The sequence below is a fragment of the Coregonus lavaretus genome, assembly GCF_964263955.1.
Source record: "Coregonus lavaretus genome assembly, chromosome: 10".
Classification (NCBI taxonomy): Eukaryota; Metazoa; Chordata; class Actinopteri; order Salmoniformes; family Salmonidae; genus Coregonus; species Coregonus lavaretus.
The window spans coordinates 8,695,872-8,709,261 of NC_139997.1; the positions used below are offsets into that span (position 1 = coordinate 8,695,872).

General features: G+C 48.9%; 1 protein-coding gene across 1 annotated transcript in view; it reads right to left on the minus strand.

Moving 5' to 3' along the window:
• LOC311136416 (procollagen galactosyltransferase 2-like) overlaps nucleotides 1-13,390 on the minus strand; it is a 30,834-nt gene that overhangs the window by 15,388 nt on the left and 2,056 nt on the right. Inside the window, exons 2-10 of the mRNA XM_084170540.1 lie at nucleotides 13,053-13,163; nucleotides 12,164-12,281; nucleotides 11,742-11,876; nucleotides 8,473-8,677; nucleotides 8,094-8,213; nucleotides 7,889-7,965; nucleotides 7,150-7,256; nucleotides 6,841-6,973; nucleotides 6,553-6,680 (exon numbers count right to left, since the gene is read on the minus strand). Coding sequence (XP_084026666.1) covers nucleotides 6,553-6,680; nucleotides 6,841-6,973; nucleotides 7,150-7,256; nucleotides 7,889-7,965; nucleotides 8,094-8,213; nucleotides 8,473-8,677; nucleotides 11,742-11,876; nucleotides 12,164-12,281; nucleotides 13,053-13,163 — 1,134 coding nt within the window. The remainder of the gene's footprint in view (nucleotides 1-6,552; nucleotides 6,681-6,840; nucleotides 6,974-7,149; nucleotides 7,257-7,888; nucleotides 7,966-8,093; nucleotides 8,214-8,472; nucleotides 8,678-11,741; nucleotides 11,877-12,163; nucleotides 12,282-13,052; nucleotides 13,164-13,390) is intronic.

Below are 13,390 nucleotides of genomic sequence, written 5' to 3' on the forward strand. Positions count from 1 at the left end.
AGACAGGGTTAGTTAGTCAGTAGTGGACAGGGGAGGAGAGAGAGACAGGGTTAGTTAGTCAGTAGTGGACAGGGGAGGAGAGAGAGACAGGGTTAGTTAGTCAGTAGTGGACAGGGGAGGAGAGAGAGACAGGGTTAGTTAGTCAGTAGTGGACAGGGGAGGAGAGAGAGACAGGGTTAGTTAGTCAGTAGTGGACAGGGGAGGAGAGAGAGACAGGGTTAGTTAGTCAGTAGTGGACAGGGGAGGAGAGAGAGACAGGGTTAGTTAGTCAGTAGTGGACAGGGGAGGAGAGAGAGACAGGGTTAGTTAGTCAGTAGTGGACAGGGGAGGAGAGAGAGACAGGGTTAGTTAGTCAGTAGTGGACAGGGGAGGAGAGAGAGACAGGGTTAGTTAGTCAGTAGTGGACAGGGGAGGAGAGAGAGACAGGGTTAGTTAGTCAGTAGTGGACAGGGGAGGAGAGAGAGACAGGGTTAGTTAGTCAGTAGTGGACAGGGGAGGAGAGAGAGACAGGGTTAGTTAGTCAGTAGTGGACAGGGGAGGAGAGAGAGACAGGGTTAGTTAGTCAGTAGTGGACAGGGGAGGAGAGAGAGACAGGGTTAGTTAGTCAGTAGTGGACAGGGGAGGAGAGAGAGACAGGGTTAGTTAGTCAGTAGTGGACAGGGGAGGAGAGAGAGACAGGGTTAGTTAGTCAGTAGTGGACAGGGGAGGAGAGAGAGACAGGGTTAGTTAGTCAGTAGTGGACAGGGGAGGAGAGAGAGACAGGGTTAGTTAGTCAGTAGTGGACAGGGGAGGAGAGAGAGACAGGGTTAGTTAGTCAGTAGTGGACAGGGGAGGAGAGAGAGACAGGGTTAGTTAGTCAGTAGTGGACAGGGGAGGAGAGAGAGACAGGGTTAGTTAGTCAGTAGTGGACAGGGGAGGAGAGAGAGACAGGGTTAGTTAGTCAGTAGTGGACAGGGGAGGAGAGAGAGAGACAGGGTTAGTTAGTCAGTAGTGGACAGGGGAGGAGAGAGAGACAGGGTTAGTTAGTCAGTAGTGGACAGGGGAGGAGAGAGAGACAGGGTTAGTTAGTCAGTAGTGGACAGGGGAGGAGAGAGAGACAGGGTTAGTTAGTCAGAGTAGTGGACAGGGGAGGAGAGAGAGACAGGGTTAGTTAGTCAGTAGTGGACAGGGGAGGAGAGAGAGACAGGGTTAGTTAGTCAGTAGTGGACAGGGGAGGAGAGAGAGACAGGGTTAGTTAGTCAGTAGTGGACAGGGGAGGAGAGAGACAGGGTTAGTTAGTCAGTAGTGGACAGGGGAGGAGAGAGAGACAGGGTTAGTTAGTCAGTAGTGGACAGGGGAGGAGAGAGAGACAGGGTTAGTTAGTCAGTAGTGGACAGGGGAGGAGAGAGAGACAGGGTTAGTTAGTCAGTAGTGGACAGGGGAGGAGAGAGAGACAGGGTTAGTTAGTCAGTAGTGGACAGGGGAGGAGAGAGAGACAGGGTTAGTTAGTCAGTAGTGGACAGGGGAGGAGAGAGAGACAGGGTTAGTTAGTCAGTAGTGGACAGGGGAGGAGAGAGAGACAGGGTTAGTTAGTCAGTAGTGGACAGGGGAGGAGAGAGAGACAGGGTTAGTTAGTCAGTAGTGGACAGGGGAGGAGAGAGAGACAGGGTTAGTTAGTCAGTAGTGGACAGGGGAGGAGAGAGAGACAGGGTTAGTTAGTCAGTAGTGGACAGGGGAGGAGAGAGAGACAGGGTTAGTTAGTCAGTAGTGGACAGGGGAGGAGAGAGAGACAGGGTTAGTTAGTCAGTAGTGGACAGGGGAGGAGAGAGAGACAGGGTTAGTTAGTCAGTAGTGGACAGGGGAGGAGAGAGAGACAGGGTTAGTTAGTCAGTAGTGGACAGGGGAGGAGAGAGAGACAGGGTTAGTTAGTCAGTAGTGGACAGGGGAGGAGAGAGAGACAGGGTTAGTTAGTCAGTAGTGGACAGGGGAGGAGAGAGAGACAGGGTTAGTTAGTCAGTAGTGGACAGGGGAGGAGAGAGAGACAGGGTTAGTTAGTCAGTAGTGGACAGGGGAGGAGAGAGAGACAGGGTTAGTTAGTCAGTAGTGGACAGGGGAGGAGAGAGAGACAGGGTTAGTTAGTCAGTAGTGGACAGGGGAGGAGAGAGAGACAGGGTTAGTTAGTCAGTAGTGGACAGGGGAGGAGAGAGAGACAGGGTTAGTTAGTCAGTAGTGGACAGGGGAGGAGAGAGAGACAGGGTTAGTTAGTCAGTAGTGGACAGGGGAGGAGAGAGAGACAGGGTTAGTTAGTCAGTAGTGGACAGGGGAGGAGAGAGAGACAGGGTTAGTTAGTCAGTAGTGGACAGGGGAGGAGAGAGAGACAGGGTTAGTTAGTCAGTAGTGGACAGGGGAGGAGAGAGAGACAGGGTTAGTTAGTCAGAGTAGTGGACAGGGGAGGAGAGAGAGACAGGGTTAGTTAGTCAGTAGTGGACAGGGGAGGAGAGAGAGACAGGGTTAGTTAGTCAGTAGTGGACAGGGGAGGAGAGAGAGACAGGGTTAGTTAGTCAGTAGTGGACAGGGGAGGAGAGAGAGACAGGGTTAGTTAGTCAGTAGTGGACAGGGGAGGAGAGAGAGACAGGGTTAGTTAGTCAGTAGTGGACAGGGGAGGAGAGAGAGACAGGGTTAGTTAGTCAGTAGTGGACAGGGGAGGAGAGAGAGACAGGGTTAGTTAGTCAGTAGTGGACAGGGGAGGAGAGAGAGACAGGGTTAGTTAGTCAGTAGTGGACAGGGGAGGAGAGAGAGACAGGGTTAGTTAGTCAGTAGTGGACAGGGGAGGAGAGAGAGACAGGGTTAGTTAGTCAGTAGTGGACAGGGGAGGAGAGAGAGACAGGGTTAGTTAGTCAGTAGTGGACAGGGGAGGAGAGAGAGACAGGGTTAGTTAGTCAGTAGTGGACAGGGGAGGAGAGAGAGACAGGGTTAGTTAGTCAGTAGTGGACAGGGGAGGAGAGAGAGACAGGGTTAGTTAGTCAGTAGTGGACAGGGGAGGAGAGAGAGACAGGGTTAGTTAGTCAGTAGTGGACAGGGGAGGAGAGAGAGACAGGGTTAGTTAGTCAGTAGTGGACAGGGGAGGAGAGAGAGACAGGGTTAGTTAGTCAGTAGTGGACAGGGGAGGAGAGAGAGACAGGGTTAGTTAGTCAGTAGTGGACAGGGGAGGAGAGAGAGACAGGGTTAGTTAGTCAGTAGTGGACAGGGGAGGAGAGAGAGACAGGGTTAGTTAGTCAGTAGTGGACAGGGGAGGAGAGAGAGACAGGGTTAGTTAGTCAGTAGTGGACAGGGGAGGAGAGAGAGACAGGGTTAGTTAGTCAGTAGTGGACAGGGGAGGAGAGAGAGACAGGGTTAGTTAGTCAGTAGTGGACAGGGGAGGAGAGAGACAGGGTTAGTTAGTCAGTAGTGGACAGGGGAGGAGAGAGAGACAGGGTTAGTTAGTCAGTAGTGGACAGGGGAGGAGAGAGAGACAGGGTTAGTTAGTCAGTAGTGGACAGGGGAGGAGAGAGAGACAGGGTTAGTTAGTCAGTAGTGGACAGGGGAGGAGAGAGAGACAGGGTTAGTTAGTCAGTAGTGGACAGGGGAGGAGAGAGAGACAGGGTTAGTTAGTCAGTAGTGGACAGGGGAGGAGAGAGAGACAGGGTTAGTTAGTCAGTAGTGGACAGGGGAGGAGAGAGAGACAGGGTTAGTTAGTCAGTAGTGGACAGGGGAGGAGAGAGAGACAGGGTTAGTTAGTCAGTAGTGGACAGGGGAGGAGAGAGAGACAGGGTTAGTTAGTCAGTAGTGGACAGGGGAGGAGAGAGAGACAGGGTTAGTTAGTCAGTAGTGGACAGGGGAGGAGAGAGAGACAGGGTTAGTTAGTCAGTAGTGGACAGGGGAGGAGAGAGAGACAGGGTTAGTTAGTCAGTAGTGGACAGGGGAGGAGAGAGAGACAGGGTTAGTTAGTCAGAGTAGTGGACAGGGGAGGAGAGAGAGACAGGGTTAGTTAGTCAGTAGTGGACAGGGGAGGAGAGAGAGACAGGGTTAGTTAGTCAGTAGTGGACAGGGGAGGAGAGAGAGACAGGGTTAGTTAGTCAGTAGTGGACAGGGGAGGAGAGAGAGACAGGGTTAGTTAGTCAGTAGTGGACAGGGGAGGAGAGAGAGACAGGGTTAGTTAGTCAGTAGTGGACAGGGGAGGAGAGAGAGACAGGGTTAGTTAGTCAGTAGTGGACAGGGGAGGAGAGAGAGACAGGGTTAGTTAGTCAGTAGTGGACAGGGGAGGAGAGAGAGACAGGGTTAGTTAGTCAGTAGTGGACAGGGGAGGAGAGAGAGACAGGGTTAGTTAGTCAGTAGTGGACAGGGGAGGAGAGAGAGACAGGGTTAGTTAGTCAGTAGTGGACAGGGGAGGAGAGAGAGACAGGGTTAGTTAGTCAGTAGTGGACAGGGGAGGAGAGAGAGACAGGGTTAGTTAGTCAGTAGTGGACAGGGGAGGGAGAGAGACAGGGTTAGTTAGTCAGTAGTGGACAGGGGAGGAGAGAGAGACAGGGTTAGTTAGTCAGAGTAGTGGACAGGGGAGGAGAGAGAGACAGGGTTAGTTAGTCAGTAGTGGACAGGGGAGGAGAGAGAGACAGGGTTAGTTAGTCAGTAGTGGACAGGGGAGGAGAGAGAGACAGGGTTAGTTAGTCAGTAGTGGACAGGGGAGGAGAGAGAGACAGGGTTAGTTAGTCAGTAGTGGACAGGGGAGGAGAGAGAGACAGGGTTAGTTAGTCAGTAGTGGACAGGGGAGGAGAGAGAGACAGGGTTAGTTAGTCAGTAGTGGACAGGGGAGGAGAGAGAGACAGGGTTAGTTAGTCAGTAGTGGACAGGGGAGGAGAGAGACAGGGTTAGTTAGTCAGTAGTGGACAGGGGAGGAGAGAGACAGGGTTAGTTAGTCAGTAGTGGACAGGGGAGGAGAGAGACAGGGTTAGTTAGTCAGTAGTGGACAGGGGAGGAGAGAGACAGGGTTAGTTAGTCAGTAGTGGACAGGGGAGGAGAGAGAGACAGGGTTAGTTAGTCAGTAGTGGACAGGGGAGGAGAGAGAGACAGGGTTAGTTAGTCAGTAGTGGACAGGGGAGGAGAGAGAGACAGGGTTAGTTAGTCAGTAGTGGACAGGGGAGGAGAGAGAGACAGGGTTAGTTAGTCAGTAGTGGACAGGGGAGGAGGAGAGACAGGGTTAGTTAGTCAGTAGTGGACAGGGGAGGAGGAGAGAGACAGGGTTAGTTAGTCAGTAGTGGACAGGGGAGGAGAGAGAGACAGGGTTAGTTAGTCAGTAGTGGACAGGGGAGGAGAGAGAGACAGGGTTAGTTAGTCAGTAGTGGACAGGGGAGGAGAGAGAGACAGGGTTAGTTAGTCAGTAGTGGACAGGGGAGGAGAGAGAGACAGGGTTAGTTAGTCAGTAGTGGACAGGGGAGGAGAGAGAGACAGGTTAGTTAGTCAGTAGTGGACAGGGGAGGAGAGAGACAGGGTTAGTTAGTCAGTAGTGGACAGGAGAGAGAGACAGGGTTAGTTAGTCAGTAGTGGACAGGGGAGGAGAGAGAGACAGGGTTAGTTAGTCAGTAGTGGACAGGGGAGGAGAGAGAGACAGGGTTAGTTAGTCAGTAGTGGACAGGGGAGGAGAGAGAGACAGGGTTAGTTAGTCAGTAGTGGACAGGGGAGGAGAGAGACAGGGTTAGTTAGTCAGGGAGAGAGAGAGGACAGGATTAGGAGGAGAGGAGGAGACAGGGTTAGTTAGTCAGTAGTGGACAGGGAGGAGGAGAGAGACAGGGTTAGTTAGTCAGTAGTGGACAGGGGAGGAGAGAGAGACAGGGTTAGTTAGTCAGAGTAGTGGACAGGGAGGAGAGAGAGACAGGGTTAGTTAGTCAGTAGTGGACAGGGGAGGAGAGAGAGACAGGGTTAGTTAATCAGAGTAGTGGACAGGGGAGGAGAGAGACAGGGTTAGTTAGTCAGTAGTGGACAGGGGAGGAGAGAGAGACAGGGTTAGTTAGTCAGTAGTGGACAGGGGAGGAGAGAGAGACAGGGTTAGTTAGTCAGAGTAGTGGACAGGGAGGAGAGAGAGACAGGGTTATAGTAGTCAGTAGTGGGACAGGGAGGAGGAGAGAGACAGGGTTAGTTAGTCAGTAGTGGACAGGGGAGGAGAGAGAGACAGGGTTAGTTAGTCAGTAGTGGACAGGGGAGGAGAGAGAGACAGGGTTAGTTAGTCAGTAGTGGACAGGGGAGGAGAGAGAGACAGGGTTAGTTAGTCATAGTGACAGGGGGAGGAGAGAGACAGGGTTTAGTTATCACAGGAGGAGGGAGAGACAGGGTTAGTTAGTCAGAGGACAACACCGTTCTCCACCACCTCGTCACCTGGCTTCACCTGCCTACGGCCCAGGTAACTGGAGAGACATTCAGCTGGAGGACCACACTGTAGTCCTATTGGTAATTTAGTCAGCAACAGGAGAGCACATCAGACTAGCGAAATGACATATGGCAATGCGGGTAGGTGGCAGTCGCGTGGTCGCCAGGGTGACTCACATGATGTCCCAGTCCAGTTCCACCAGCTCCACCTCCTTCATCAGACGCAGCACGCGCCGCTTGAAGTTGGCCTGGAAACGCACGTCATCCTCAAAGATCAGCGCCTTGTCCATCTGCTGGTCTACCATCTGAGAGAGGGTGGGGGGGGGGGGGGGGGGGGAGAAGTGTGAGAGAGAGTGAGAGAACAACTAGTTTAAATAAGCTCTAATGACAGACCTGAAGGAGTCAATTAGGCTCCTACTAACATGACCTCCAGGTCCCATGTCCCAAGGTGTGTGTGATCCTCACCTCCTTCCAGATGTAGTAGTGACTCAGGAAGCATCCCACCTCTCCTTTGGTCAGGGTACGACGAGAGAACGGGTCATAGTAACCAGGTAGTATGTCCACTCCCAGGATCTTTATATCACTGCTGTTCAGAGCTCTGCAGGACACAACACAGTCTCCAGCTTTCTCTTATGCAAACTCTCTAAATCTCCCTCAGCGCCATATCTATGCCAAGCTTTGAATGCTCACCTAGCCTGGATATCCAGACTGAATTCAACTCTGTTTAGTGAAATGTAGCATGATTGAGTCAGGATTCCCAGGCTAAATTCTCACCCTCCATCTATGGCGTCCACCACCTTGACGTCTATCTCCAGCTCGTTGAGAGAGTACAGCATCCGGTCTCTACGGTCCTGACGACGACGCAGGTTGATCAGGTACACCTACAGCACGGGACAGCCAGGTTCAGAGGTCAACTCAGAGACACCGTGATCCATAGAGTGAGTGAGTGTTTGTGTTATTCAGAGGGGTTGGGGAAAAAAGCAGAAAATAATCCATCCTGTATGAACTAATACAGTATATCTTATCTTAGAGTGTGAGAGATCATAATACCATTATAAACTGGGTGGTTTGAGCTCTGAATGCTGATTGGCTGACAGCCGTGGTATGGTATATCAGACCGTATACCACACCCCCTCGGGCCTCATCTATGCATAGTCACTTTACCCCTACCTACATGTACAAATTACCTCAACTAACCTGTACCCCCGCACATTGACTCGGTACCCCTGTATACAGCCACGTTGTTATTTTATTGAGTTACTTTTTATTTAATTTTATACTTTAGTTTATTTATTAAATATTTTCTTAACTCCATTTCATGAACTGCATTGTTGGTTAAAGGCTTGTACGTAAGCATTTCACGGTAAGATCTACACCTGTTGTATTCGTCGCATGTGACAAATAACATTTGATTTGATTTAATTAGCCTACAGCAGTGTTCCCAAGCCACTTCTACTTATTTGATCTAGTCTAGTATGTGATGAGGAGTTTGGGCTCCTGGCCTCTGTCTCACCTCATCAAAGCCCATCAGGTCTCTCTGTTTGGGGAAGAGGCTCACGTATTTGGAGGGGGCCATGGGGGGACCCTCGACTGGGGGAAGAACAGAGACGTGTTATTATTTCAGTTATTACACATCTATTACTGTGACAGACGCCTACTCTTAAATAACTTTATAATAATGTAAAAAAAAAAAGAAAAAAGATGAAATAAGGTTTTACTCGTGGCCTCCAGGACGAGATGGCTGAAGCTGATGCTGTCATCCTCTATGGTGTGGTGAGGCTTGGCTGGGACGTTCAGGTAACCATACCTCACCTTGTTGCACAGGTACATCTGCACCTCTGGAAACACACAGAACAGTCAACTCTGTTATCTAACAGTCGACATGGCCTTGACGTGCCAGCAACATGTGAATGTAATCATCTAGCCTTTTACTTTGAACACATTGATTTCACCCCTGCAGCAGTCAGGGACGTGGAGGTTTCGATTACACGTTGTGAATGTGTGTGTGTGTGTGTGTGTGTGTGTGTGTGTGTGTGTGTGTGTGTGTGTGTGTGCGCGCATGACTGAATGTGTGTGCGTTATAATGTAGACCCCTACCTGAGACGCGGCAGGAGAAGGCAAAGACGATGATGTCATCGAAGGGCCAGGAGTAGTCCTGGTGAGGGGGGTGGAAGGCCAGCTTCTTCATGCCTGCCTTCCTCATGTCCAGCAGGAAGGTAGAGTGGACCATGGGCACTGGGTAGCAGCCCAGCCGGTGGCGCTGTCTGGTGGGGAAATACTCAGCTGTACGCCGGTAATAACCCTGGGAACAGACACACAGGGTACTGGAAATTAGCATAAGCTAAGGTGCAATGCATCTGACTGTTTGTACATTCAATGTTTGAATTGCATCGGTCCCCATGTACAGAGCATTCGGAAAGTATTCAGACCCCTTGACTTTTTCCACTTTGTGACATTACAGCCTTATTCTAAAATGGATTCAATTGTTTTTTTTAAACCTCAATCTACACACAATACCCCATCATGACAAAGTAAAAACAGGTTTTTAGACATTTTAGATTCAGACACTTTACTCAGTACATTGTTGAAGCACCTTTGGCAGCGATAACAGCCTCGAGTCTTCATGGGTATGACGCTACAAGCTTGGCACACCTGTATTTGGGGAGTTTCTCCCATTCTTCTCTGCAGATCCTCTCAAGCTCTGTCAGGTTGGATAGGGAGTGTCACTGCACAGCTATTTTCAGGTCTCTCCAGAGATGTTTGATCGGGTTCAAGTCCGGGCTCTGACTGGGCTACTCAAGGACATTCAGAGACTTGTCCCGAAGCCACTACTGCGTTGTCTTGGCTTTGTGCTTTTGGTTGTTGTCCTGTTGTAAGGTGAACCGTCGCCTCAATCGGAGGTCCTGAGCAGGTTTTCATCAAGGATCTCTGTGCTTTGCTCTGTTAAATCTTTCCCACGACCCTGACTAGTCACTCAGTCCCTGCCGCTGAAAAACATCCCCACAGCATGATGCTGCCACCACCATGCTTCACCGTAGGGATGGTGCCAGGTTTCCTCTAGACGTGACGCTTGGCATTCAGGTCAAAGAGTTCAATCTTCAGAGTCCAAGCGGGCTGTCATCTGCCTTTTACTGAGTGGCTTTCAACTGGCCATTCTACCATAAAGTCCTGATTGGTGGAGTGCTGCAGAGATGGTTGTCCTTCTGGAAAGTTCTCCCATCTCCACAGAGGAACTCTGGAGCTCTGTCAGAGTGACCATCGGGCTCTCGGTCACCTCCCTGACCAAGGCCCTTCTCCCCAGATTGCTCAGTTTGGCCGGGCGGCCATCTCTAGGAAGAGTCTTGGTGGTTCCAAACTTCTTCCATTTAAGAATGGAGGAGGCCACTGTGTTCTTGGGGACCTTCAATGCTGCAGAAATGTTTTGATACCCTTCCCTAGATCTGTGCCTCGACACAATCCTGTCTCGGAGCTCTATGGACAATTCCTTCAACCTCATGGCTTGGTTTTTTGCTTTGACATGCACTGTCAACTGTGAGACCTTATATAGACAGGTGTGTGCCTTTCCAAATCATGTCCAATCAACTGAATTTACCACAGCTGGACTCCAATCAAGTTGTAGAAACATGGATGATCAATGGAAACAGGATGCACCCGAGCTCAATTTCGAGTCTCATAGCAAACGGTCTGAATACTTACAGTACCAGTCAAGTTTGGACACACCTACTCATTCAAAGGTTCTTCTTATTTTTACTATTGTCTACATTGTAGAATAGTAGTGAAGACATCAAAACTATGACCTGGAATGTATTTCAGTTAACAGGTGTGCCTTCTTAAAAGTTATTTTGTGGAATTTCTTTCCTTCTTAATGCGTTTGAGCAAATCAGTTGTGTTGTGACAAGGTAGGGGTGGTATACAGAAGATAGGGCTATTTGGTAAAAGACCAAGTCGGTATTATGGCAAGAACAGCTCAAATAAGCAAAGAGAAACTACAGTCCATCATTACTTTAAGACATGAAGGTCAGTCAATCCGGAAAATTTCAAGAACTTTGAAAGTTTCTTCAAGTGTAGTCGCAAAAACTATCAAGCGCTATGATGAAACTGGCTCTCATGAGGACCGCCACAGGAATGGAAGACCTAGAGTTACCTCTGCTGCAGAGAATAAGTTCATTAGAGTTTGCTTCACAGAGTTCAAGTAACAGACACATCTCAATATCAGCTGTTCAGAGAAGACTGCGTGAATCAGGCCTTCATGGTCGAATTGCTACAAAGAAAACACTACTAAATGACATCAATAAGAAGAAGAGACTTGCTTGGGAAAAGAAACACAAGCAATCGACATTAGACCGGTGGAAATCTGTCCTTCGGTCAGGAGTCCAAATTGGAGATTTTTGGTTCCAACCGCCGTGTCTTTGTGAGACACAGTGTAGGTGAACGGATGATCTCCGCATGTGTAGTTCCCACCGTGAAGCATGGAGGAGGAGGTGTGATGGTGCTTTGCTGGTGACACGGTCTGTGATTTATTTAGAATTCAAGGACGCTTAACCAGCATGGCTACCACAGCATTCTGCAGCGATACGCCATCCCATCTGGTTTGGGCTTAGTGGGACTCATTTGTTTTTCAACAGGACCATGACCCAACACACCTCCAGGCTGCGTAAGGGCCATTTCACCAAGAAGGAGAGTGATGGAGTGCTGCATTAGATGACCTGGACTCCACAATCACCCGACCTCTAACCAATTGAGATGGTTTGGGATGAGTTGGACCACGGAGTGAAGGAAAAGCAGCCAAAAAGTGCTCAGCACATGTGGGAACTCCTTCAAGACTGTTGGGAAAGCATTCCAGGTGAAGCTGGTTGAGAGAATGCCAACAGTGTGCAAAGCTGTCATCAAGGCAAAGGTTGCCTACTTTAAAGAGTCTAAAATATATTTTGATTTCTTTTAACACTTTTTTGGTTACTACATTATTCCATATGTGTTATTTCATAGTTTTGATGTCTTCACTATTATTCTACAATGTAGAAAATAGTAAAAATAAAGAAAAACCCTTGAATGAATAGGTGTGTCCAAACTTTTGACTGGTACTGTAAGTAAATAAGGTATTTGTTTTTTATACATTTGCAAAAATCTGTTTTGACTTTGTCATAATGGGGTATTGTGTGTAGATTGATGAGGGAAACAAATGTATTTGATCCATTTTAGAATAAGGCTGTAACGTAACAAAATATGGAAAAGGGGAAGATTTCTGAATACTTTCCGAATGCAACGTAAAACGAACGATTGAAATGAAAACAATATGGTCATTTATTGCACATTTCACACTATGGTGCCTACCAGAAACACACGGTGCTGCCTCAGACCGGTCTTACCTGGGGAGTGATACCACACCAGTAGTTGGAGTAGGCTCCCTGAGAGTCCAGCATGGGGGCCACAACAGACCTGTTCTCTGCTATCAGGAGGTTCAGAGTCTCTGGGTTGGTCAGGATGTTGTCTGTGTCAGCGTACTGGAGGAGACATGGTTGTAATAAAATGTGAGTCGGAGTCATTAGATATCTCTATCCATGGCTCTGGACGGAGTGTGTGATTGTTGTTGAGTGTTTAGTGGAGATCAGAGGCACAGCCAGAGATGACAGGGTGTGTTTAGTGAGGCGGTTGAAACTGAAAAAAGAGAACTCCAGCATACTGATTTTTTGGTAACAACCACAGCAGGGTCACACTCAGTATGTGGGCAATGACATAAAGCTATAGTGCTACTTTTAGGTCTGTGGGCAGAGTAGATATGTGACTGTACCAGTATGTAGTCAGCCCAGCGTGTCTTGGCAAAGTTGAGAGCAGCCTGTTTAAGCTTCATCAGGTATTCATATCTGCCGTTGCTCCAGTATTTAGGCCCCATCTCCCCTGGGTAGGACCTGTAGACCAATGGAGGGAGTCAGAACGAGACACATACCCACAGACAGACAGGCACACACACACCCACAGACAGACAGGCACACATACCCACAGACAGACAGGCACACATACCCACAGACAGACAGGCACACACACCCACAGACAGACAGGCACACACACACACAAACACACACAGACAGGCACACACACACAGACAGGCACACACACACAGACAGGCACACACACACAGACAGGCACAGACAGGCACACACACCCACAGACAGACAGGCACACACACACCCACACAGACAGGCACACACACCCACACAGACAGGCAGACAGGCACACACCCACACAGACAGGCACACATACCCACAGACACAGGCAGAGGCATGCTACGGTCTCATTCCTGCATTGCTTTGAGGTACTTAGGGAGAGAAAGTGAGAGGTGCCCTCAGGTCAGGTAGTACTGTGTATCAGCATGCTCTGTAAACACCAAACATTTATTTGAGGCTCTCTTTTCTATTCACCCTCTGTTTTAAAGTTACATCCTGTAATATAATAATAATAATAATAATGATGATAATAATAATGATGGAGTCACAGCTGTAGGCTACTGCTGCTACTGTCAGGGTGTTCTAGAAAGCTAATACAGAGTTTATACAAATGAGCTGATGTTCAAGGCTTAGACCCATGGTTTTGCGAGGTAATCAACTGTATCAACACAGACACGTACTAGTACACATACTTTTAGAAGAAACGTGATAATGCTGAACACATCTCAAACTTACGTAGGATGCTCCATAGGCCTCCATTCCACGTAATGGTAAAACTTTTGCATGACTGTTAGCCATTCTCTCAGAACAGCTGTAGTGTTGTCAGCATTGTGATCTGTCGCTGCCCTGCGGACATGGGGATGTAGACACACTGTCTGACACTAGAATGTAGTAGGTGTAACCAATGATCACTTGGTCTGCCTTACTTGCATGCAAGCACACCACAACTAGGAATTAAAGAATCTGCAAGACACTGCAAATCAGACAAACCAAAGTGGTCCCACATGTTACACATGCAACGGAGAAAAGCCATGCACATTGTTAACCCTACTGACAATATGATATTCAATATG